Below are 27,830 nucleotides of genomic sequence, written 5' to 3'. Positions count from 1 at the left end.
AAAAAGTGCTCTGCTTTGCTCATGAAGAGTTCATCTTGTTTACTCAATAGCCCAGAGGCTTCTTATTGGAGTGTTAGCCCTTGGGTAATGGACTGAATTTCTAGAATTAGCAATGTGAAGCCATTATGGTGTTTTACAGATTCAATATCATTTCAGAATCACACTATCAAGAGAACACATGAGAATGAACACTCAGAGAGCTTATTTAACAAAGTCATAGCCTGTGCTCAATGTGCCATCTTCTCCCTATGTGCCAAGTCACTGCTGGGCAGTTAGAGGCCCCAGGAGCTGCCATTGCCCTCTGTGGACCAGGGCTGATAACACATTACTGCTCCAGTGAGCAGTGCAGCAGGATGGGCCCCCAGAGCTTATCCCAGATTTGCCTACCACTGAGTAACATGAGTAACTAGTGAATGTTTGCTGGAATCTGATGTGGGGTCTGCAATTGTTTCTCAATCATCTTGGGAATCCCTTGGAACTTTGGGAGCAAAGATGTAAAATGAACTCCTTCTGGCTACATCTCCTTTTCTAGAATCTGAGACCTGGCTGTGCCCTCAGGTACTGTCTACAGAGTAGGTCAGACAGAGGATGAGGGGGAAATGCTGGAGTGTTGGGACCTGAAATGCAAAGGGGCAGGTAGTAAAGGGTTGTTATCTCTGAAATGCATTCACATCATGGCAACTTTCCAGTGTCCCTTGCCTGTGGCAAAATCTGCCAGCCACTCTGCAGAAGACCAACTCAGGGCAGATGTTTCCAAAATCCAGTGGTGCTTCCATACCGATACTGAAGTCACATGTGACTACACCACCAATTCTCCCAAATGGTAACTGAGTTAAGGAATAATGTAGGCAAATGAATTTCCTTTCCATGGCCGGTGGGACCATGATTGGGTTACGCACAAATTCAGATTGATTTGCTAATATACATTTAGCTGTTCAACTCTGAGCTTTAATCACATTACCTCACCAGTCTTCCAGCATGACACATGGAAAATTATGAGGAATAACAAATAATAGAATGTGAAATAAATCCTGTTAGTCCTAACATAGTTAGCGCTTTGCAGCAGACATCCATTTTATAGATTCAAGCTGGAGGAATACTAACTCAGAGACGATGACATGGTAACTGAGTTAAGGATGAGAAAATGTGCTTAACGCTGACCTTTCTTGAAATGTGTCAACCCTAGCCTGATTACTTTGACTTCAGCTGATTAAATTTACTCCCTTCCACCGACTGGAAACCCTGTGTGATGCATTATCATGCAAAGTTGAATGACAGTAATGGAGACCCTCCTCCTAGGCCCCCAGTTCCTGACAAATCGTTTCCCGAAGTAGCAAAGTATTTATTTTCCTTTATGATAGAAATGTTTCTCTTTAGTTGCTATGAAATTAAGCCTTTGTAATTGGATTTTGAACTCTTTACTTTATGACTCTGCAAATATGAAATTAACCCCATCCCAAGAAATAATAGAGCAGTCTACGTTCTAATGAGATTACCCCCATTTTAGATAATGACTCTGAATTTAATAAATCAAACAAAGCAACAATTAAGGACAGCCCATTCCTTCCTCTCCTCCTCTCAAACAGAGGAGATGAAAACAGGTGACAGTCCCTCTGAGAGACACAGATCATGATGAGGACTATTATTGGGTTGTGTCTCTTAAAAGATATCTGCTCTCAACACACTTGGAAGGATGGAATCCTTCTAAGCAATATCAGACATCAATTTGGACAATTGGAAGGTGGTTTCTGGAGGGAAAAGTGGGCTTTCAGTGGTCATCCAGCACTCAGACAATTGGTTATAATCTGATTAGTTTTGTTTTTGAACCATTCTCCTTTTTGGTATTTGTTTTGTCATGTGTCATGTAATAAACTAAAAAGCTTCATTCATTCCAGGGCTTGAAACCATCCTCCTGGTTGTCTTAAAAGCCATCAAAACCCCTCACTTGAATTGAGGCTCTTTAGAATCATACAACTTAAAATTTATCAATGCCTTTGTGATTGTTTTATTTTTTGTGGCCTGTGTTCTGTGACCAGGCACAAGATCAGGTTCAAACAATGAAACCTATGCATATAGTTCAGCAGTGTTCATTCCACCATGTAGATTATCAACCAGAAGGAAAGTGACAAAACCTTCATATGCTTCAACATTACAGTGAATTTCCTGCTCAGCTGAAGAAATAATTCTTTGTTGGGAGAGTGTTGTGCATGCACAGCAGGTACAGATGAGGTGCCTTCCTTGGCCTCTCACAGCCCCAGGGTCCTCAGGGTGGGAAGGGCGGGGTGTATGCAAGTGCTGTGGTGACTCTATACACAGAAAGGCCTTGACCAGTGTTTGCCATGAGCTTTTGCATTTATTGAGCATCACCATTTCTGAAAGAACCTTCCTCTAGCCATCCAAATGTTTGTCTTTAAGACATGTCTACTAGTACCAATCTTTCCTGGATTTGAGTCAAATTCACAATGTGTGGGTATATTCTCACCCACACAGAGAAAGAACTATCATTGCCAAATCCTTCATATTTTATTTTTGCCTCCATCTTTCTGGAAGTGTAGAAGGTCCATTTACCTAAAGTCTATCCCATGACTGATTTAATTCCCCTTTTATGGTTGGCTCTGATGCTAAGTTTTTTTTCAAAGACCAAAAATGGTGATCAATTTCTCCACACTGGTCCTTCTTTGCTGTGTTGGATTATCCTTGATCTAATTATCATAAGTCAGATGTTTTCTTTCACTGGGAAATGATCTATCTCCCCATATTGGTAAGGATAAATTTTTCATTCTCACTTTATATTACTTATCCATTTTGAACAAAATTGTGAACTTAGGCCTTTCATAGATTCTCCTAGTTACTATAATCTTCATTTTGTTTTTTAATTTCTTGAAATGTCATAGATGGGGTAGTGGGAGGGTGTTAAGTGGTTCTCGGCCACTCAGTCTTTGAGAGAATTCTCATCTGTGTGCATCAACATGGTCCAGGCTCATGTTGTCTTAGCTCACACATGGGATTGACTAACCAATAAGCTACTTGGTATCCTTGCAATGAAATATTACTTTAACAAACAAAATTTGAGTGATAGGCCACACATTATATTGTTACAGGAAGAAATCCCTGTTAGGTTAGGGTACCAGCATTTTAGAGATCGAGCTGGAAAATTACCTTTACCATCAAAAGAACATGGTTTCATATTTAATCAATACTTATAACTTTACTAAATTTCTATTTGACTTTCTATGTAGGAGAGTTTTAAAATCGAGTCTGTTTTCTCCTTTTTTTCACTGAGCTCCCCATTTCTTCTTTGACTGCTGACTTCCATGGGTCATGCTACAGACTATCATCCTAAAACATGCATTGAACTCAGTATTACCTTTCCCCAAATTTGGAGTTTCTCATTTTTTTCTCTTTGAACTTTATCTCAAGCATCCTGGAATTGACTCTAAGCTGTCCTCTTCCTTGTTTCCCATAGCATTAAATATCTGAAAAGATAAAACAATGCAAATCTCTCTCTCAGGAGTAGACTAAAGAAACCACAAAGATCATGAACTTTCCAGGAAATGTGCACCGAAATGCCTGGTTTTAGATGGGGTCCCCTATGAATTATGTGATCTGTAAATACCAAACTACGGCTTTTAGTGTTTATCTAAAGTTGTCCCTACTTTCTTCACTTTTGTATGTGAAGTTAGTTCAAAATGAGCACTGCTTAAATATAGCCCACCTGGCCACCTGCCTGCCTGCCTGCCCGCCTTTCAAAAAGGTGTATTGAACACTTAGTGTATAACACACAGTGGCATCAATGAATGGTACTTTGAAAGTGCTCAGCAAAAATTTGATTTGAGAAAGAAATAAGCATTTGCCTGACCAGTAGAAGTCTCAACCATCTGGAGGGTGAGAGATTTTACTAAATATACTATGAGTACTTTAAATTCTTTCTCCACACATGGTCTATTCTATATGGACCATGTGTTTTGTTTCGTTGAGGGTTTCTCTTCTCAAAAGCTCATCTTTTCACACCATCTTTTAAGTAGATTCACTTTACTGTCTCTTCTCATTTAACATCTGCATCCTTGCTTGCACAGAGAGGGAGAATAATAAACTGCTTTTTTAGGATTTCACTGTAGCTCTCCTGTAAGAGATGGTTCATTCCATTCATGTAGGGAGTAGTTATTAAGTATGCCCTATGTTCTACAGCAGTGAATAAGTAAGATATAGTTTCCAATCTCTTGTCACTCTATCTGGGGGAGAACTGAGATCATTTAAAGCAACTGAAGTAGTGTGAGAAGGGTTTTGATGGGGGAAATGAGAGGGGAACCTGGGGGGCCCTGGAATAAGTGCGAACTAGGGGTCAGAGACAGCTTTCTGGAGGGAGATGCATGTAAACCAGAGACTTAGATTAGCCTTATCAGCACAGGTTTCAAGAGCAACTGTTCAAAAAACGACATTTATGGGCAACCTAAATCTAAGAATAAGAGGAACAAGAGAGATAGCTCAGTGTTTAAGAATCATCCTTCGTATATGGCTCCTATGGCTTCTGCTAGTGTCCAGCAGGGCAGAATGCATGGGATGATTTGGAGGGGTTGTACATGAGCTCAGAGTTAACTACCTGCTGAAGTTCACTCATTTTTATCTGTTTGCTGTTTTAGTCTCTCCTCCAGATCCTAGAGACCCCCAAAGGCCGTGCTGCATTCAGAGTCTCCAGCGGGTTCAATGGGCTGCTCTCCCTGCTGTCTGATCTGGAGGGATCTCTCTATGACCCTCCGCTGCAGATGTCGGGGACAGTGTCCCCCAGCCAGACCCTGGAGCTGGTACTGCATACCCTCTGTGCTATGTCGGCAGCACTACACCTGGACCCTGTCAACAGTGACTTCTTCAGGAGGAATGGGCTTTTTGAGAAGTTGGCTGAGGACCTCTGCTTGCTGGGCTGTTTTGGGGTCCTGGTGGAAGAGGGAATCTCTCAGCACTCCTGGTCTGATACCAAGGCCAGGCCATTTGCTGATTTCCTGAGTGCTGCTTTTTCCTCCCATTGCCCACTCCCACCCAGGATTCAGAGCTGCCTTCAGATCCTCAGTTTTTTGGACAGCATGGTCAGTGGTACCCTGCACCTGCGCAGGGACTTGAAGGACTCCCTGAGGGCTGGGCAGGAGCCGGTTGTGGATATTCAGAAGGGAGATGCCACCAGCAACCTCCAAGGCAACTTCAAGTGGCTGGACCCAGAGGAGAGGTAGAGCTTCAGTGCCTTCTGCCATGGGATTATCAATGTATATCTGTGCTCCATTTGTTTCTCAGGCATAGTAGGTAGGAAGTCTTAGAGGTTGGGTGTATGGAAATGTCATGTGACTGATTTTTCTTTAAATCAAATTAGTTCTAACTCCAAGATCCCCTATCCTTGGAGCTGGTAGAAAATCTAAGTCAGTACAGGTTGGAGTAGACTTGATTTATATAAGAACCAGCAAGGCTTACGGGATGCCTGGAAGCCAAAGGCAGAACTCTGTGGAGACTTTCTCCTTTGGGATCTTTGCTTATGGGTGCTTGGGTCAGGCTTCTCTGGGTGTGCCTGGCAGCCTGTGCTTTCTGAGGTCCTGTCTCTTCCCCAGAGAACTGCCAGGGGCTGAGGCGAGGTCCTTCAACTTGTAGGACTACAAACTACAATGTGCATCCCAATCTTAGTACTCTTCCTGTTCTTTCTGGCTGCTTCTACTCCCCTTAAAAAAGACAATTGCTCCTCTTACTTCCAAAAGCCAAATCCTTCAATGGGCTCAGACTTGCAAAAAAGCTTTTACGTTTATATCTATAAAATAGTATTCAACTAAAGAAAGGGAGCCTCTGGCCCAGAAAAATGGAGCCTCCCATCTATGGCTGAGACCTCTGTAACCATGAGTTCCCAGAAAAACTTTTCCTCCTGTAATTGTTCTTGTCAGATCTTTTGGTTGTAGCAATGAAGAAGTTGACTAAAACATGGGCCATATCTTTAATAGTCTATCCAAGATCTCTTTGCCTAACCCAAGGTCATGAAGATTTTTTTCTATGCTTTCCTCTATAAGATATTTGGATTTATAATTCATTTGAATTACTTTTTGTACAAGGTGTGAGGTTAGGTTGAGATTTATATATATATATAGTTGTCCAATTTTTCCAAATTCCTTTGTTTAAAATATTATTATGCTTTTTCTGTTGAATTGTCTTTGTATCTTTATAGAAAAGTCAATTGGCCATATTTATGTAGTTCTTTTTCTGGACTCCATCCCATTGATCTGTGTGTCCAAGCCTTCATTGATACTGTCTTGGTTACTGTAGCTTTATAATAAATCATCACATTAACAAATGTGAGTTCTCGAAGTTTATTTTTCCTTTTCAAATTGCTTTGACAATTTTATTTCCTTTGTCTTTGGCTAGTCTAGAACCATATAAATGTTAATGATTAGCTTTCTTCTATGTACACAAAATTCTGCTGAAATTTTTATTGGAATTGCATTAAATCTATAGATGAATTTGGGGAGAATTGAAAATTAAAAGTATATTAAATCTTTCAGTACATAAATAAAGTATGTTTCTGTTTGTTTAGGTATTTGATTTCTTTCATTAAAGTCTAAAGTATTTGACAGACAACTCACACATATTTTCTTAGATTTATGTATGACTAATCTTTGGTGGGGGACACTATTCTAAATGCTCTTTAAAATGTTTTGGTTTCTTAAGTTTTCACTTCTTTTATGTAGAAATATGATTAATTTTATATGTCAACTAAATTTTATATATATCCTGAGATTCTGCTAAATTCTATCATTAGTTCTAGGAGTTTATTTATTTATTTAAAAAAAACAGATTCTTTAGAATTTTCTAATAATAATCACAGATCTGTGAGTAGTGGCAGTTTTTTTTTTTTTTTCAGAGAGCCAACTTTATTTCAGTTGTGAATATCAAAAGGTGATCATTAGTGCCTTTAGTAAGCAATATAGCAAGATACAGAATTGCTATATTTGTAACAAATATGCAAAATATATACTTTTGTAATAGTTACAATATGAAAGTAATTGTCAAGAGCATATATCAAAAAATAAGAAATACATATATCTTCCAGGCAGTATTTTTAAAAAATCACAAAAACAAAACCAAGAAAACTCCTTAATATTTCCCTCTTCTTTTCATAATAGAAAAAGGGAAAGATTTTTTAGGGATAGTAGTATAGTTCAGTGAATGCCTATATCCCTGGGTTCAATCCCCAGCACTTCCCTCAAAATATCAGCACGCTATATGTGTTGTCAAATGATTTCTTTTAGTGTGGTGTTGGGTATCCAACCCAGGGCCTTCTCCAGGTTAAATGCATATTCTACCACTGAGCTACATCCCCAGCCCCATGGTTTTTTTTAATAATAAAAATATTTGAAAGTCCCTAAATATCAAATAAGTTAACATAAAATCTGGAATTTTAGTTCATACTCAATTTAATTAATAAGAACTGGTGAATGAATTCATTGGTCTCCAACATTTGTTCAACTCAATGCATGGACACCATATTTCAAAATGAAAAAATTAATTAAATAAAATCAACAAAGTAGTGGCAGTTTTATCTCCTTTCTAATCCGTATGTTTCAGCATTTTGTTGATGAAGAATGGAGAAAGTGCACATATTTGACTAAATCTTAGGGAGAAAATCCTGAGTCTTTTGCCATCAAATATTATATCACCTATGTTTTTTAAATAAATACCCATTATCAGCTTATGAGCAATGCCTTCTAATTTACTGAGAGCTTTTAATCATGCACAAATATTGTTCAAATGTTTTCTCTATATTAAATAATATGATCATATGCTTTTACTTTAGTTTATTAATGTAATGGATTACAGTGACTGATTTTTGAATACTTAAAATGCCTTACATTTGTGGGATAAGCCAAATTGGCCAGTACTGTCTTATTTATCATATATATAGCTAGAATAGATTTTCCAATAGTTTTAAAAATTTTTTTAGTTGTAGGTGGACATAATACCTTTATTTTATTTTTATATGATGCCAAGGATCAAACCCAGTGCCTCACTTGTGCTAGGCAAGTCTCTACCACTGAGCTACAATCCCAACCCCTTTCCAATAGTTTTTTTGAGTAATTTTGCACCTGTATTCATAAGGGATATTAAGATGTAGTTTTTTTGTAGTGTAATTTTCTGTTTTTGAAATCAGGATAGTTCTATTATCACAAAATGAATTGAGAAATATTCCTTTATCTTACAGTTTTTGAAATAAGTTGCAGAGAATTTTTTTTTTTTAAATGAATGATAGAATTCACAACTGAAAATGCCAGGTCCAGAGTTTTTTTTGTGGGAAGGTTTTAAACTGCATATTCAGTTTTTGTAATAGTTATAAATTATTCAGGTCATTTATTCTTTCTTGCTTTAGAGTTGGTAGTTTGTGGCTTTGAAGGAGTTGGTCCATTTCATCTAACTTGTCAAATTTCTGTGCACAGTGATTTACGGTATTTTCTTATTTTCCTTTTAACATGTGTGGAATCTATAGCAGTATTCTCTCTTTCATTCCTGATATTGATTTTTTTTTTGTATCTTCTCTCTTTTCTCTTTTTCTTGTTAGTTCAGCTAGTGATTCTCCAACTTTTAAAATGTTTTCAAAAGACCAAGTTTTTACTTCAGTTATTTTCTTTATTGCTTTTCAGTATTTAATTTCATTGATTTTTGCTATCTTTATTATTGCATTTTCCACTTGTTTTGAGTTTATTTATTTATCTTTTTAAAAATAATATGTAAAGGTGGAAGCCTCATTTTTAAAATTTGAGTCTTTTTTTTTGTAATATAAGCATTTTATTCTACAAATTTCCTGGAAGCACTGTTCTAGCAAATAATTCACAAATAATTCAGTGTATACTCTTGTTATTTAAGCTCAAAATCTTTTAAAATTCTTCTTGAAACTTTTTCTTCGACCCAAATATTATTTGGAAATATGTTGTTTAATTTCAAACACTTGGAAATTTTAAAGATGTCTTTCTATTGTTTTTAATTCAATTCTGTGTGGTGCCAGAACATGCTTTGAGTGATTTTATTTATTTGAAATGTTCTGAACTTTTTTTTATGCCTCAGGATATAGCCTGTTTCACAAACGTATATTCTGAAGTTGTTCAGTGGAGTGTTCTATAAATGTCAATTACAACACTTGGTTAATAGTGTTGTTCAGATCTTTGATGATTTTCATGATTTTCTTTTTGCCTTTTCTATCAATTATTGAGAAGAATATTAAGTCTCCAACTTATAATTGGGTACTTGGCCATTGTGCTTTCAGTCATATAAGTTTTTCTTTATGAATTTTGACTCTGTTGTGAAGCACATACACATTTTGAATGGCTATGAATCTTTAAATCTTTATATAATATAATCTGTTTATTCCTGCTAATTTTCCTTATTCTGAAACTTCTTTTTCTGATCTTAATAGAGCCACACCAGCTTTTATTTATTTATTTATTATTTATTTATTTAATTTTGCTGAGCTGGCGATGTAACCCAGGACCTCACACATGCTAGGGAAATGGTCAACCACTAATCTACATCCCCTGTCCTTTTTAGATTTTTGGATTGGTTTAGACTGGTATAAAATTTTCTGTCCTTTTCCTTTTAATCTGCCTATATCATTATATTTAATAATGGTCTATACCTTGATCTTTATTTTCACATTATGACAATATCTATTAATTATTTAATGTAATTATTGATGTGTTTTAATTTAGGCCTAATAGTTTTATTTGTTTTCCTCTCGTACCTGTTTTGTTCTTCTGTTCCTCTTTTCTTGATTTTTTGGGCATGGTTTGAATGTATTCTAGCTTTCCATTTGAATTCATGGAAATTGATTTTTTTAAAATATTTCTTTGTCTAGTGTTTTTAGTGCTTGCAATAAGGATTACAATATACACAACTTTGGCAAGTCTATGTAGAATTAATACTTTGCTACTTCAAATGGATCATAGAACCACTATGCAGTTCTCTTTATCCTTCCTTATGTTTTATATCTAACATATGCATTACATTTAAGTATTACATCTAATACAATTTTGCTTTCAATCATTATACATATACTTAATATGTGAAGAAAAACAGTGTGTTATACTTGCCCAAATATTTACCATTTCTGCTGCTGTTGCTCTTTCTTCTTTTCTGAAGTACCAAGTTTCCATTTGTTATTATTTCCCTACTACCATCTAAAGAATATTTTAAAATATTATTTTTAGAATGAGTCTTATGGCAAGAAATTCCCTTTGTTTTCCTTCATCTGGGAATGTATTTATTTTGCTTTCACTCCTGAAGAATATTTTTGCTGGGTATGGAATTAGTTTCATGTTTCTTTGTGACATTTAAAAAATGTTGCTTCTCTGCCTTGTGCTTTCTCATGAGGAAAAAGTACCATCATTCAAATTGTTGTACCCCTGTATGTGACATGTTGATTTTCTCTGGTTGCTTTCAAAACTTCTTTTCATTTTTTCAAGGCTCATCAGTTTGACTGTGATATGCCTAGGCATAGATTTCTTTGTTTATTTTTCTTGGGTTTTACTAAGTTTCTTCAATCTTTACAGTTCTATGTTTTGCCATTTATGAAGAAAGAATGTATAAAAACTTCCCAAACCTTATTTTTTCTTTTACACAACTCTTTCTTCTCTCCTTTGAGGGTTCGATTACAAGAATGTTTAATACTTTGGTATTGTGATACATTACCTTGAGACTCTTCATTTTTTAAAAAAATCTTCTTTTTCTTAATATAGTTTGAAAATGTTGATTCATCTGTCTTCAAGTTCATGGACTTTCCTTTCTTGTTTTATTCTTCTGTCATTTCAGTGAGTTTTATAGAACTTCAGTCGTTGGGTTCTTTAATTTTTAAATTTACAATTGATTCTCTTTTATTTTTTCTATTTCTTGGTTGGCTTTCTGTCTTTTCATTCATTTCAAAAGTGTTCATTCCTACTTTTTGGAATTTGGTTAATAATAACTGTTTAAAGGTTTTGTCTGAAAATTTCAGTGTCTGTGTCATCTCAACATTGGCATCTGTTGATTGCCTATTTCCATATAAGATACTGAGATTTCCCTAGATCATTTTATGTTGACCAATTTCAAGTTGCTTCCTAAGAATTTTGAAAGTTATAAACTCTGGCTATTGCTGGAATTTTATGATGAATATTGATTATTTTGTTTTAGAGGTGGTCAATCTATTAAGTTCAGGTCACAAATTTCTACCCACCTTCTGTGGATCACAGTTCCAGCTTCAGAACAATTTTAAAAGACTTTGCAGGGTGATCTGTACTCCTCTTGCCTTGTGCAGTAGCCAGCCTTGAGGGGTAGTTTATCTCCAGTTATTGTGAGCTTCGAACACTGAGTATAGGAGTGAATGTACAGCTTAGTGTTCATAACTGTCTTCCACAGCCTCTGCTTCATTCTCCATTTATTTTCAGAGTACTCACAGACCTGACCCATGAGTTTCATCAGGATTTTAACTGCTTTGTGTCAGTAGGACACATCAAATTATGCTTGCACCATTGTGAAGGAATCCAGAAGAGTTCATGTGTGTGTGTGTGTGTGTGTGTGTGTGTGTGTGTTTAATATAAAATCTCCCACATACCTCGAGAGAAGGGAAGAAGACCAGGAAACAACTTCCACTGAGCATCAATCCTGTGCCAGACACTAAGACGTAGAGCACAAGGGCATAATACTATTATGAAAAATTTGGCTCAGATGGATCCATTCAAGGTCATTTAGGAAATTAAGTGGTAAACTGAGAATGTGGGTCGTAGTCTGTCTTAGAAAGAAAGATCCAAAAAATTCTGTGAAGTGGAGAAGAGATGTCATGGGTTCACATCTGATGTCCTGCTTTCCCTTCTCTGCAGGATGGATGAAGGTGATGCTGTCATCATGCACCCCGGAATGGTGTGCATTATGGTGAAGCTGCTGCCTCGCTTGTACCATGAAGATCACCCACAGGTACCTATTGATGAACAAAAATGTTTTATTTTTGTCAAATGACTGATCTTTTATACTCCTTCAGGCACGAAACTCCTTTTTTTCTTTTTGCCTTCATCTTCAGTACCCTTGATTATCAGAGCCGTCTTTGGGTGGTACCTCTTATAGGGAGGTATCAGTGTGTCTTGGATACTTGACTGATGTATGCCCACCCTTCCATGGCTATTCAAAACAGCTTGCATCTGTTAGCAAAGTGATTATCTAAACACAATAGACAAACAAAATATAACTGAAAATATTCTAATATTTTTAAGGCAAGTCTCAGATGCTAAGTACAGCACTGGGCACTGGTGGGACCAGAAGTCCTTTCCCATCTGTCCTGTGCATGCTGACTAAGATACTAACCCTGTACTCTGTGCAGCACATGCAGGACTAACCAGATGGGAACAGACATTATCAACAGAGGCTACATCTAGGGTGGGCATAGAAGTGGTGACAGTGCAGACAGACTAAATAAATGCACTCAAAATGAGTACAATTACAAAATGGTGATAATCAATATTCAGAGAGGAAAGTCAGGGTGCCAAGAGAGAGTTATGAAATGGAGGTGGGAACAGACCTAAGAAAATCTAATTTAGGTGAAAGGGTGGAGGTCTGGGAAGCCATCTTTCAGATGGTGGTATGTAAGTAGAGCTCTGAAAGATGAGTAGCTATTAACTAGGCAGGAAGGAGCTTGCTGCAGGCAATTGGGGGCAAGAACAGAGTGGAGAGCTCAAAGTGTGGGAGACAGGGTGGGCAGAGGTAGGCTGCAGCCTTGCCACGAAAGTACAGTTTTATCCCCAGGGTAAGAAGAAGACTCTCTCAAGTGAGTGCAGGATGACAATCTTAGGTCTCTGTATTAAAAATATGGCCATGGCTGTTTGATAGAGAATGGACTGGGCTGGGAGAAGAGGTGGGGAGGGAGATAGTGGTAATATATGGTGGAAGCTGGATTTGAGTGGTGTCTGTTAAAGGGGGTCAAGAAAGGAGAGAAGAGCCCTAGTCAGATTAAATCAGTCTCCAAAATGAATGGAGTATAGGCGGTGGGAAGATGAAGAGTCAAAGGTGACTCAAGTTTCTGTCTTGGCAGAACTACCAGCCTCGTTGCAGAGAGGTGAACCAGCATGTATGAATGCTGGAACAACAGAACAAGATGGAAGCTGAGGAAAGTACTCTAGAGTTGAAGAATAAATATCTTTTAAGTTCTGGTAAAGAGACTGGAAGAGTTGAGGATGATCTGGAAAAAGCACCATTTCACATTTATTAGCAGCAGGTGAAAGCAATTCAGTACAATGGGACAGCCACTATTTCCCAGGCACAATGCTGGATCTTTTCACTCTTTGTTTAATCCCCACAGCAGTTTTGTTGAGGGCATTTTTGTCTTCATTTTAACCAGTAAGGAAGCATAGGTTCAGATAGTTCAAATGACTTTTGGGGATTTCCAGTCTTTGGACCTGGCCTTAAACCTGGTCCTACCTACTGACAGTTTTTCAGGGGCTTATGTTACTACCTCTAGGAAGCAAAGAGGGGTCTGATTTTGCTTTGTCCAGTAGTTAAACATGATTCAGTATGTTTTAGGAAGAAATGACAACTAGGTGTCATTACTAATCATAGCCTGAAATTGACAGAGGCCTAGTAAGTATATTGCAAGTCCTCTGAAATGAGTGAGAAAAGTGGAGTGAAGGAGGAGAGACCTCAATGTATAGGAACTGGAACTGTTTTCCACTAAGGAAAATCTGTATTTGGTGCAGCAGTGGAAAAAGGCCTAATCTGGTTTCATATCTACACGTCTCTTGCTGGCTGTACTTCTTGTTCTGGTTTCAGTTCCTCTGCTGGAGTGTAATGATACAGAGGTTATGAAAGCAATGAATAAGGATGCACATCATGGTGAAGTGGAATATATTTCATTGTAGAAAAGGAGTGTGTTGGAATAAAAAGTCAACAATAACTAAGCTGTTATAGTCATGAGACATTTCAACATAAGATTAAGATTATATTGCCTAGTAATGTTATAGCCGTCTTAGTTTGTCTAAGTATGCTCTATGATGTTCACATAGCAATTAAATTACCTAATAGTGAATTTCTTACTTTTAAGCAATTTCCCCCATTTTTAAGCAATGCATGACAGTATTCCTCATGATTCTGTGGGTCAGCAGGGATTGTTTCCTGCTCCATGTGGTACTGACTGGGGCTCCATCACTCATAGAGCTAGCATCTCAGAGAGGCTGGTTCACCTGGCAAGGGGCTTATGGACTGCTGGATCAGCTGGATCATTTATCTGGGTCATTGACTCAAGCTGTCAGTAGGATCCCACATTTCTTCTATGGAGCTTTTTCTGTGTCTCTCCAAGTGGACTATTAGCAGGGCACTTACTAGTAGTAGCATATTACTCTCGAGGAAACAAAAACAGAAATTCCAGGCCTTCTGAAGACTTAGACTTCGGGTAGGCCAGCATTGCTTCCACAGCATTCTGTTGGTCCAAGTGAGTTACAGTCTCAGTTTAGGCTCAATATATGGATATGTAAATCTCCCATACTGATGTGAAGGGTGACATGTATATGAGAGAAGGGGACTTGTTGGGAGCCATCTTTCAGAGCTTCTTTAGAGGTTCTAGCAGGATTAGCTACTCATGTACCTTTGACCAAAAAACAGTTGTCCTCTATTGAGGAAAGTTTTCTCTTTGACAGTGTGTACAGCTTCAGGAGGGACACACATGGAGTGGTGAGGGATGAAAGAGACACTTGCCTAGCTAACCAGATCAGACAAATCAATCCTGACAATCAGGTACTTGAGGCTCAAGAAAGTCATATGACATCTTAAGGTCGTGCAGCTGGTGAGGGAAAGATCTGGAACTCAGCTCAGGCCCAAAATGAAGATGTGTTTCATGAATGAGTATCTGATGTTTGCAGCTCTGACAGAATGCAGGGCAATGCATTCTGGGCATTTTGTACCTTTCCAGGAATATTTGCCTTATTGCAAGGATATCTGACTTCCTTGGCTATATTTTATACAATCCAAGGTTTTTGCATTGAGAATGACCAAACTAGTGGTTTGGGTAGTCTTGGTATTCAAACTGATGTATACGTTCTGCAAAAATTCACTGCAGTGATGACTGATAAATTGACACAGAATGATGGAAAGAGTCCTGTCCTGCTCTCTCTTACATGCATAGAAACTTCATGGATGAGCCTGAGTGTTTTAGTTGCCTTTGTGTCACTATGACCAAGATACCTGACTAGATCAACTTAGAGGAGAAATTTATGGTGGTCTCATAATTTTGGAGGTTCAATCCATGATGGGCTGAATTTATTGTTCTGTGCCCAGGGTGAGGCAGAGCATCACGGGCAAAGAACTCAGCAGGGATGAAGGAGCTGAATTCATGGTGGCAGGGTCAGGAAGCAGAAAGAGAGAGGAGGGAAGGGACCACAGGGCAAATGCACCCTCCCAGGGTAATCCCTAATGTCCAGCTGGGTAATGCCTGGCTGTCACCCAGTCAGTCCATTCAAACTAATATGGACCGATTAGGTCACAACTCTCATAATCCAATCATTTTATCTCTGAACATTCCTGAATTAACATAGGAGCTTTTGGGGGACACCTCATATCCAAACTATAACACTAGGTTTCAGACAAACTCCCACCATGTGGGAAAGATCTTCCATTCTTTGCACTTCCTATAATGGTCATTGGATAAATTAGTTATGCAAATAAGAATTCCATTTGGTGTGATGTTTCTTCTCTATTCAGGTCACAATAAGTAATTTAAGAAAAGTCTGATTCTTCCTCACTCTCTCAAATATGCAAATGAAATGTAGTGGTGCATTTTCTCTGATATTTTCTGCAGATGCCAAATCAGCAGCTATTAAAAGTTGGATAATTACAGTAATTAATTTCTGAAAGGGAAGGGAACTTCATAACAGCAAATAGATTAGTAAATCAAATGAGAAATCAGACCACACAAGAAAATGCTGAAACAAAACTGATTTCCCAAACCTCTGCAGATTTGGGTGCATGAAGAGGGAAAAGGGAGTCTCAGTAGATGGCAGTGTTACTAAAAGGATGGAAAGTGAGTTCCCACTAAACTCCTGTTGGATCTGCTAGATGGTTCCTAACATCCTCTATACTCTACTCTCTTTATATTACTCATATGCTCTTCCTCCTTTTTGGATGAGAAATGGATAGTTTTCCAATTTGCATATGTCATCTTAAAGGCCACTACTTAATAACCTTATGGCTTTTCTGTTCTTGTTTATTTCCAATAGTGGCCACATTAAATTTGTTCCACGTACAACCCAGAGGTGATTTTTTTCCCCTTCAAAATTCTGGCACTGAAAGCTGTCCTCAGAAACAGACAATCCAGATGATTTTCTGCTTTTGGCATAATTATTCATATTAAAATTTGGGAGATAGGAATTTCACTGTGCATGAAGCAAATATGAAGTCCAGCTAAGTTCTCTTGGAGCTGAATTGGCCCCAGAGAAAAATAACTAATTGGGAATAAAGATTCTTTCCCTTTCCAGGGTGTTCAATAGCCACGAGAGTGACCATGTACTGGAATTGTGACCAGTCTCAAGCACCTCTTCCCTTCCTGCTGGGTTGTGGACTTCAATCAGTTTTTAGCAGAGAGATGTTTACTTTTTCACATGATAACCATAACTTAGAGGACAGAAAACCAGATCCAGATTAGCAAAGGTGGAGCTCAGCCTTTCTTGGAGCAACCAATGGGAAGAGTTTGGTAGGATGGATTTGCTTCTGCAAATAATTATGAAACTCCTACTTGTGCCTCTGGGGATTCAGAGGTTAACATCACTGGAATTCATAATCTTGGTTTTCAAATGGGTAGTCAGAAGGGAGTAGAAGAATAATGATACAATATCCTCATGATTGTAGCACAGTTTGCCCATAGGACATAGGGGAGGAAAAGTCACAGAGAATTTGGGGACACTGTAGCAAGGCTTTAAAGAAAAGGCATGTCCATCCACACCAGGTAGAGGAGGGAGGAAAGAGCAGCTCAGATGGGGAGAAGCACAAATGAGGATGCCTGTTTGGGGATTTTGCTCAGCAAGGATAGACCACATAAGTGGGGAGGCAGTGAGTGGTCTGAAAAGGTTGTAGAAGCTACACTGTGAAGAGCCTTGAATGCTGAGTTAAGAGAGTTGAAGTATATTTGGGTCATCATCCACCATCCTGGGCAACATCCCTACACTTAACGAACACCATTCTAGCAAAGGAATTTCAGGCTTCGAAGACCGCAGACTATGGCCACATCTCAGCTGTTTCACTTAACAATCTCAGAGCCATGGGAAGGTTATTAAACCACTGGGATCCTTCACTTCCTGTGAGTAGTATGGGGGTGACAATATCATTGCCCTCATGGCATTATTGGGAGGATTACATGAAACAAAGCTTGAGTGCTTATGGTGATGAGAAGAACATACAGAACAGCTTGGGAAACACATGCTACGTGGCATAGCTACTGAGATTAGTTGCCAAAAGTTTTATAAGCACTTTATCATTTAATCTTCATAAGAACCTTGAAAAGGATGTCAATATTCTCACTTTGCAGATGAAGACTTAAAACTTGCAGCAGTTGACAGAGTTAGCAATGTTGCTAAGTGGCAGAATATGTTACTAGTGTGAGGTCTGGACTTCCTGCCACCTGCCTAGTTGACTTTCCTGTATGCAGGTGTAGTCACGGGAGGTTGTGGGAAAGCAACAACCTGGTCAGACCCGGATATTGAACAGACCATTGTCTATCCTCCCTCTGCACCTTAAATCATTACTGGGTGTGTTCCAGAAACCTAAAGCCTACTGTAAAGATTCTGTTGCCATAGAAACTTCCTGCACAGGCTGATGGAATAGAAAGGAGATAGGATATGGGGTTTCACACATCCATCAACCAATTTGTGCCTAAATTTGGAAAAAGGTTCCATTTTCTGGAATAAGACTATATTTCAAACACATCGAACTAATCATATGGGCTTCAAATAACTAAAATATTGACAGTGCTAATAGCCCTGGATAGCATTGCATTAGGGCAGACTATTTGAAAAGAGCCATTTCCTCCAACAGGGAAATTGGTAGAGTAGGATTCTTGCTTCATTATAACACAGTAGACATTCCAAAAGTATTGATTTTCTATGCTCTTTCCCACTCAGCCCCATCCCCAAAATCTTGCTATTATTTTTGAGTGGAAAATTTCAGGTTCTAGTCAAAATCATGACTTCTCAGGGTAGCCTCTTCAATAAAGCAAATAGACATATGCTCACATGGAGATGAAGAAGATTGAAATCCAGCTGCAATGAATATGAAATCATGGAGTGGGAATTACAGTTGGAAAGGATGGGCTCAGGCCCAATTATCAGGTGACCTTGCTTCTAGCTCTTTTTATTCTCTTTACTTAAATGATTTACATAGGTCTCTTCTTTTCATCTCATTTTCAATGACTCAGATGTGGCTCAATAACACGGATTGAAGAATCAATGTCTTGGGGCCAGAGAGCTAATGGAAGTGCACAAACGAAGCCAGGAATGACATTAGAGAGTGGTAAGGTCTGTGACTAAAGAGAGGAAATTTGCCCTGCCTCAAGCTGGTCACATTTAACAAAGGAGAAATAAAACAGAAGCAAATCAAACTACACTTAGCAAATTAAGCACTTCTATAGGTCATCAGTTCATGACATTTATGAGATACAAATTTCCCTTTTTTATAATGAATTCAGAATGCCTATATCATGAACTTTGCAGAAAGACCTGGGTTGGAGGTACCAGTTCTTCTCCTCATTAATTATATGACCCTAAGATATTGATGTCACCTTTTTAAGTCTCAGTGTCCTCATCTACCAAATGGGTCTAATGATGTTTTCCTGTTGAGTGGAATAATAGACAGTATAAGTGTAAAGTCCAAAATAATCTCTGCACTCAGCAGGTCCATCAAACAGATACTGGTTCCACCATACCCCTCAGCCTGCTCTTTTAGTTTTGATAGTCTGTGTTCTTAGGTCTCTAAATTTTTGGAAATATTAAATGGAAGTTAATATATTTTAGCTCTAATTTGACTGGCGTATTACTGGTAAATTTATAACAGAAAGTTGACATTGAACAATGTGTTATCTACTTATGAATCAAAGGACTTGGTTCCTTTCTCTTTCTGATTCTGCCTTTATCAGTGACTTGAGCAAAACTTACACTGTAGCCAGCATAGCACTGGGTGGAGGAGTTAGTTACCTACCACATGGCAGAAGGAGGAAGGGAAGGGTCTCAGCCACCTTGAGCAAAGGATCAGAATCCATAAGGTCAAAATTCATCAGGGATAATCAGGCCTACATTTGTGTCTAGAAGCACATTCACAAAGAATGTGTAAGGCAGAGCATGTGTATGAGAGTCTCAGTGCCTTAGGAGTAAGATCATAATAGTCCCGAGTGGGGTGAGGACACCACATAATGAAGTCCACTTTATGGAGGCAACTGAGCTTGGACGAAAGTTTCAGTCCAGCTGCATGGTCAGGCTCTGAGCTTGGGTACAGCAATGCCAGCCCAGAGGACTCCCAGGAAGTCAGGACCAGGCTGTCCTGGTAGGAAGGCTTTTGCATGTGCTGTTGCCTCTCCCAGAAAGACCACCTCCTTGCTGGCCTAGCTCTCTTCACTATTCATTAATGGCTAATAGTCACATTGCTTTTTCTGACTACCTTGTTAGCCTTCTAGGTTAGATGCACCCCTATAGAATATCCTGGTGGCTATTGTGTTTGAGGTAGAGCTAAAACTGGAGAAATAAAGGGGAAAGACTTTTGTCTTGCAATGCTGTGGAGCTGGAGGAGGAGGAGAGAGAAACAGTGTGATATTTATCTTGGGTGAAGTATTGACATAGTGCTGGTTGGGAAAGTCAGAAAAGTCTTCATGGATGAAAGGATATATGAATTGTCACTTGAGTAAAAACTTAGTAAAATGACAGGTTTGGAATAAATATTCCCAGTTTGGGGGCATCAGCCAAAAAAGGGCATGCTGTCTTCAGCAAATTAAGTATCTCTATGACTGGAGTACTGGGTAGGCAAAAGGGGAGGATGAGAAACATAACTGGGGAGAGAGAAATATTTCGTAAATTTTTGAGATCCTAGGCTCAACTTTGGTGAGGACCTTGTGACAGATGGAATCCTAGTGGGAGTGAGTGTAAGGAGAGATTACATGGTGAGAGACTGGGTTCGGATTATAAATATGTTAATACCTTCTGAGGGCATCGCCCTCAGTAACCTAAAAGCCTCCCACTTGGCCCTGCCTCTTAAAGGTCCCACCTTTCACATTATTACCCTTGGGACCAAGCTTCCAACCCATGAACGCTTTGGGGACAAACCACATTCAAATCAGCACCTCTCCACCAGGATCCATCTTTAATTATACTCCAGGACCATATTAATCTTAGTAGGAACATTGTAGAGAGAGAGAGAAGGAAAGAAGAATAAATATCCATAGCTGGATAAGATGGAATTGAAGTCTTGACTGTTAAGCAGAGAAAGCAGAAAAACTCCCCAAGGTGGCCCCACAATTGCTCTGTGATAATTTGCCATACAGGTCCAGTCTGCTGGCCAGCCGGGTGACCCCATCCTCTTACCACGCAGTCCTAATTGAACCACCATCCCCTTTCCTGCATTGGAAGTCATATGCGTTAGGAAAATCAATCCATTTGTAGGGGGAGAAACCAGACTGGTTTCCTGCTACTGCTCATATTTTCACTAAAACCCCATTTTCCTGGAACCAACATTGAAAAAACCAGTACATTTTATTCAAAACAAGGCAATATTGGTATTGACAGAGCTGCAGTGATAATGAGGACGATCAATTTTCCCTCCTCCATTATGGGGTATTGAGCAACTTTGGAGTAAACTTGTGGCGTTATTAGACAAGATCAGCATTTCTCCCTTTTGAAAACTTTTTATCTTTCTCTTTCTTTTTTGCATATTTAGATTGTAAGTATTTCTGCTCTGATGGGGGTGGGGGGGGGAGCAAAAACTAAACAAAACAAAATGTCCCCAAAGCAATAAGTGAAGTGCTGATAATAAAAACTGGGGCTTGTAGACATTTCTTTTTAATTCTTATTAATAATACATTGTGATGTTATTTTTGCGTCTTGCTCCATATAGACTGTCTCTCCCTAACTCTCACCCCAAATTAAAAGAGTGCAGTTACAGAATGAAATAATCCAAGTTCTGGTAGAGGGAATGTTCAAGGCAAGAAGGCGGATGTTCTTTCTCTGTTGTAAGGGCAGCGGAGAAAGAAGGCAGAGGGGAGGCTCAGGTGGATACAGGAAGAGACAGAACATCAGAAGGCAGATCTGGTGAAGGAAATCAAGGAAATTAGTGGATTTCCACACAGAATAGCTCCTCAAAACAAATGTGATGGAATTGTTTAATGCAAATTAATTCAGGCATTTCTACCTCCAGTTTCTGGTCCTTGTTGGGCTACCTATACGTATCTGACCGATCAGGCTGGTGTGCAGAGAGCCTGTGTAAAGGGGACTGCTGTGGTTTGAACAGTTGAGTGTGTACTCCATGCATCCAAGTGCTGGAATCTGTTCTCCAGGGTGGTGGTGTTGAGAGGTGGTGGAACCTTTAAGAGGTGGAGCCCAGTGAAAAGTCATTGGGGAGTGTGGTCCTTGAAAGGAATTAATGTAGTTTTCCTTTCTTATCTTTTCTTTTCCTTCCTTCCTTTCTTTCTTTCCTCCTCCTCCTCCTCCTTTTCTTTCTTCCTCTTCCTTCTTCTTTCTTCTTCTTTTGTGCCAAAAATTGAACCCAGGGATGCTTAACCACTGAACCACAACCCCAGCCCTTTTGTAAAATTTTGACATAGGGTCTTGCTAAGTTGCTTGGGGCCTTGCTAAGTTGCTAAGGCTGGCCTTGATCTTGTGATCCTCCTACCTCAGACTCCCAAGATGCTGGGATCACAGGGAAGTGCAATAGGGGACTAGTAGGTTCTCAAGAAAGGATTGTTAGGAAAGAGTTCTTTTGCCCTTGAAACTCCAGAATTATAAGCTGGATAAGCCTTTTTTTAAATGCAGTACCCAGTCTCAGTTATTTCATCATAGTAACAGAAAACAGACTAATGCAAAGATCATTTTCTCCAACTGATGAGACCTTTCCTTGATATCAGTCAACCATGTGACCAGGCTAACATTGACAAAATGGTGATATTCAGACACTTCAGAATAACAAAATGCTGCCCAGAAGGGAAGTGCATCTGAAAAATCATTCTCATGTGGTTTTATTCCCTCCAAATTTTAAATCATATGTGTTACTAAATATACCTCAGAAATGGAGACATTGCTGAATGTCATCAGTTTCAGGCAAGAGATACAGATATTGAGTGTCTGGAAGAAAGTGAGAGGATGTGAGGTGGGCTGTGACCCATCTGATCTTTTTAAATTAGAGCATTATAATTGTGCATAGCATTAGAGTTCATTTTGATAAAGTTATACATGCAAGGAATTAGATTTCAATCCCCATTACCCACTCTTTTCCTCCCCTCTTTCCACCTCCTTTTATCCCTCCTCTACTTTACTGATATTCTATTTATTATTTATTTATTTATTTATTTATTTATTTATTTATTTTTGGTACTGAGGATTGAACCCAGGGGTGCTTAACCCCTGAGCCACATACCTGGCCCTCTTAAATATTTTAGTTAGAGACAGGGCCTCGCTGAGTTGAAGTGCCTTGTTAAGTTGCTGAGGCTGGCTTTGAACTTGCGATCCTCTTACCTATCTCCTGAGCTGCTGGGATTACAGGTGTATGCCACCATGCCCTGTTATTTATTTAGTTTCGATCGGCACTTTCTACCTATACATAAAGATGAAATTCCCTTTGATACATTTATATACGTACATAACATGATTTTGTTAAATTTATTTCATATTTCTTCCCCTTTTCGTTCCTACCCTTCTTCTACTCCATTGATCTTTACAGTATCTTTATGATAACCAATTCCCTCCCCCACCACCATCTTTTCCTTATTTTGCTCTAGCTTGCACATATGAGAGAAAACATTTGACCCTTGATTTTCTGCATCTGGCTCATTTCACTTAGCATGGTTTTCTCCATTCCCATCCATTTACTGACAAATTATTTCATTCTTCTTTATGAGTGAGTAAAACTCCATTGTGTATATGTACCACATTCTCTTGATCCATTCATCTCTTTATGGGAGTCTGGGCTGATTTCATAATTTGGCTATTGTGAATTGTGCTACTGTAAACACTAAAGTGACTGTATCACCATTGTATGCTGATTTTAGTTTAATAAATACCAAAGACTGGGATAGCTTGGTAATATGGTGGTTCCATTCCTCATTTTTTTGAGGAATCTTCATACTGCCTTTCAGAGTGCTTGCACTAATTTGCAGTCCAATCAACAATGTGTGAGTGTATCTTTTTCCTCACATCCTTGCCAGCATTATTGTTCATGTTCTTGATAATTGCCATTCTGACTAAAGTGAGCTGAAATCTTAATGTTGTTTTGATTTGCATTTCCTTGATTGCTAGAGATGCTGAATTTTTAAAAATATATTTATGTTTCTTCTTTTGAGAAATTTCTGTTAGTTCTTTTGCCCATTTATTATTTGGTTTACTTGGTTTTTTGTCATTGGGCTTCTTGAGTTCTTTATGTATTCTGGATATTGATCCCCTGTCAGAGAAGTAACTGGCAATGATTTTTTTCCCATCATAGGCTCTCTCTTCATTCTCTTAATCATTTCCTTTGCTGCACAGTTTTGTGTGTGTGTATATTTTTTAAATTTGATGGCATCACATTTGTTGATTATTGATTTTATTTCTTGAAATTTAGGGATATTGTTGAGAAAGTTGGTGCCTGTACCTATATGATGGAGTATTGTACATATGTTTTCTTTCAGCAGTTGCAAGGTTTCTGATCGTAAGTCTTTGATCCATTTTGATTTGACTTTTGTGTGGGGTAAAAGATAGGGATCTGGTTTTATTTTTCTACATATGGACATCCATTTTTCCTAGCACCATTTGTTAAAAAGGATGTCTTTCCTCCAAATATATTTTTGGCACCTTTGTCAAGTATTAAATGACTTTACAGTTTGTGTGCTGTGTCTTCCATTCTGTTCCTTTGATCTTCCTGTTTTCATACTATTACCACACTGTTTTGCTACTATAGCTTTTTAGTATAATTTGAGATCAGATATTGTGATGCTCCCAGCTTTATTCTCCTTGCTTAAGATCGTTTTGTCTATTCTGGGTCTGTTATTCTTCTAAATGAATTTTAGAATTGCCTTCTAGCTCTGTGAAGAATGTCATAAACATTGCATTGAATCTGTATATTGCTCTGAAAGTATGACTATTTTGACAATATTAATTCTGCCTATCCAAGGACATGGGAGGTCTTTCCATCTTCTGTGGTGATACTTCAGACACTTCAGAATAATAAAATACTTTCCAAAAGGGAAATTCATCTGAAAAATCATTCTCATGTGACTTTATCTCCTCAAAATTTAAAATTAGAAGTGTTATTAAAGATACCTTAGAAACAGATATACAGATGAAGACATCAGTTTGAGGCAAGAGGTACAGATGCTGAGTGTCTGGAAGCAGATGAGAGGATATGAGGTGGACTGTGACCCATCTGATTTTTAAAAAAATCTAGGAATGATGATGAGTCTTTCCCCATACATTTGACTCCATGCAGCCTATGTCCTACACAATAGTGTTAGCAGCATTTGTTTTTGACTATTTCTTGGTATGGAGACCCTCAAATGACCATGGTGAGGACATGATGGGATGAGGTGATTCTGAGCATGAGATTCAGGGTAAAAGCCATATTCTGTCCTTATCATGTGATCCTAGACGATTAACTTCTCTGAACTCAGTTTCCTCTTCTGTAAAATGGGGATGACCATAGCACCTACTTCAGACTTCCTCACAGGCATAATCTAACCATGTTGAAATGCTTACAGCATAGCATGGCATTTTCTCATCACAGATAAAATTTGGTTCTTAAAGTAAATATCAGGCCTGGACTCCCTTTTCCCTCTAATAAAATGTGCTCAGGGCTGCAGGAACCCTGTTCCTTTCCAAAATACTGTTAAGTTCTCTGCTAGAACATGTCCCATACTGGGCTGAGACTCTGCTGCTCACTGACCTTTGTACCATATATCCCTTGGGAGCAGGGGCATAGTCTTATCTATCTATACCCAGAAGCTGATGCTGCAGGAACACTGATACTTGTTTGAAGGACATGAAGAAGAGAGGAAGTGGGGAGAGTGCAATGGAAGAAAGCTTTCATTGGGGATGTGAGTAGCAGCTCAGGTCTTTCCCTAGGCTGGCCTCCCCCTGTGCCTGCTGTTGAAGGTGAGGAAGGATGTGAGAGAGCACCTGAGACTGTCTAGGGTGCAGTGGGCACCAGTTGTGACAGGTGCCGTCTGCTTGTCCCACATCCAATTCCAGGCCCAGTTGGGAGCCTGCCAGTATCACCCACAGGATGTCCTTCCCTCAAGGGCTCATGGCTTTCTTTGGTTACCTCTCAGCTTTCTGAAGAGATCCAGTGCTCCATGGCCAGTCACCTCCAGTCCCTGGTGAAATCAGAGAAGAACCGCCAGGTCTTGTGTGAGGCGGGGATGCTCAGGACCCTCATGACCTCCTGCCGCTGGGCCCTCAGCACCAGCAGCAACCCCTTGCACTCACACCTCATCAGAATTTTTGAAAAGCTTGCTTCCCAAGCCATCGAACCGGAAGTGTTAAGGTACCATCTGAGCTATGAATTACATGCTGCAGAGCAGGGTGGTGGGCATACCATGGGCAGTAGAGAGACTGCAGGACATGTGTCCTCATCCCCCTTCAACATTCAACACTAAAAGTCCATAGATAAGCCTTGGGTCTGTGCTGTGCAGTGTGTTTGTACCCACAAAGCAAACAACCCCTCCCACGATTTGTGGAAAAGGGGCTTCAAGGAAGTGAAGCTAGAGCTAGCCCTGAGGCCTGGGCAGTGCACTTGCAAGGAGAGGAAGGAATTGGACATTGCAAGCTCTGCTGGAAGGAGTGGAACTGGAGGGCCTGAGAGACCCAGAGACTAGCTTGCAGAAAGCTGGGCTTGCAGAAGTGGCAGCCCTCCTGCTGGTGACCCCCATGAAGCCACATTCCTGGAGAGCCATAGCAGGGAGGGAAGATACTCAGGAAAGTGGAGGTGGAAGACAAAAATGCAGAGAAAGGATAGGCTGCACTCTGTAAGGAGGTTGAGTCTCCTAAGTCCCTACACTACCCTGGGGAAGTCTCCAGAGGGTGGCACTGAGGGGGTCACACACTCAGCAGCTCCCTGCTTTTACAAATCGGGGGACAGAAGTCTGCCTCTTTCTAGCCAGCAGGCATGAGGTCCAGGGGCTGGGCCAGCCTCTTCAGCCCTGGTCAGGCAGGCTGTCAGACCAGGCCTCACATTTTAGTGCTGGGTGGTAAATTCAGAAACTTTTATAAACAATGAGCATCATAGGATGGTGCTTGAGGCTCCTAACCTTGCCAGCTCTCTGGTGGCAAGACAGTAACCCCGTCTCTGCAGTGCTTTAGGAAAGGACATTTAAAGGCAGGGGGAGAAGGGATTAGAGAGCACTAGGCATCTGGGAGAAGTGGTCTGGATAAAGTTGAAGAAAACTTCTGCCTGTAAAATGTCTTCACTTGGTTCTCTTGTATGTTATGATATTCAGACAGTTTCTAGGTCTTGGAATCCCCCTACCTCTGTCTACTACAAAGAAAACCCTCAGTTCTTCTCAGTGGCATGGAGGCCACTCCAGGAACTCAGGTGAGGAGGGGGAAGAACCAGGACAGCTCAGGGCTGAATTAGGGGGATGAGAAGCAAAATGACGGTGATGCCCTGTGTCAGGTCTGCTACATGGGAAGATGTCACTGCAAAGAAAGTCATGGACACCTTAAATGTAATATCACATAGGGCATTGAAAAGGGCCAGGTTTAGGAGAATGGAGAATCAATCTTGGAACTGGTAGACAGAGGTGGGAACTGAGAACTTTCAAGGAGACAGGCTGCTGTGGAAGACAGCAGGTCAGCGAGCCTGTACAAAGTCCCAGCAAGTAACTCCAAAGCCAGACAGCAGCAGAAAGTGATGCTTGGAAAGGGGAAGCATGCTGTAATGAGGGAGCAATTTCTGGGAGGGAAAGGACGAACAGGTTATTTCCACCCTTTAGTATTATCAACTATGTAAATGTATGATTAAACAAATGGTATACCTTTACTCCATGTACAAACAGAGAAACAACATGTATCCTATTTGTTTAAAACAAATTTTAAAAAATCAGCAGAACCCAAGTAGGGGGGTCGAGAGACTCACTGTCATTGTGTTGAGTGTTTGGTGACTGCAAAATGCTCCATTAGTGGCAGATACTTCAGGGATATTTCCAGAACAGGGGTGGAAACACATTGGGCAAGGGCACATCTTTTCTCTTACTTTCTTCCTTAGGGCTACAGGCAGCAGAGCTGGGTGTTGTTGAGGGACCTGCAGAAGCCAGTTCATATTCTGGAGTGGCTCAGCCCCTCAGGTCCTCAGAGACTTCCCCAGATTCAACCACAGCTCTTCAAACCGCACTCAGCCTCATCTCCATGACCTCCCCACGTAACCTGCAGCCTCAGAGGGCAGCTCTAGCACCGTCATTTGTGGAATTTGACATGTCTGTTGAAGGTTATGGGTATGAACAACTCTCATTATTAATTTCCCAGTGCCTCTGATGAGTTAAAACATTGATTACAAAAGTAGAGCACCCATTAGTTCTTGCCACCCAAGCAAAGCAAAGTGTCTGTGTTATGGGCCCTTTCTGCTCAGTGGCTTTTCAGGGGCAGTGTCACCAGCCATGA

The 27,830-nt window shown here is 39.6% G+C and overlaps 1 protein-coding gene across 1 annotated transcript in view; it reads left to right on the top strand.

The window, feature by feature from the left end:
• WDFY4 (WDFY family member 4) overlaps window positions 1–27,830 on the top strand; it is a 288,190-nt gene that overhangs the window by 66,440 nt on the left and 193,920 nt on the right. The window contains 5 exon segments of the mRNA XM_079138164.1: window positions 4,641–5,218; window positions 11,865–11,958; window positions 25,505–25,719; window positions 26,672–26,766; window positions 27,439–27,664. Coding sequence (XP_078994290.1) covers window positions 4,641–5,218; window positions 11,865–11,958; window positions 25,505–25,719; window positions 26,672–26,766; window positions 27,439–27,664 — 1,208 coding nt within the window.

Source organism: Sciurus vulgaris (genome assembly GCF_902686455.1).
Source record: "Sciurus vulgaris genome assembly, chromosome: 4".
In the NCBI taxonomy this organism is placed as follows: domain Eukaryota; kingdom Metazoa; phylum Chordata; class Mammalia; order Rodentia; family Sciuridae; genus Sciurus; species Sciurus vulgaris.
Note: the sequence above shows the minus strand (reverse complement) of the source record. Positions and strands in the feature narration are given on the sequence as shown.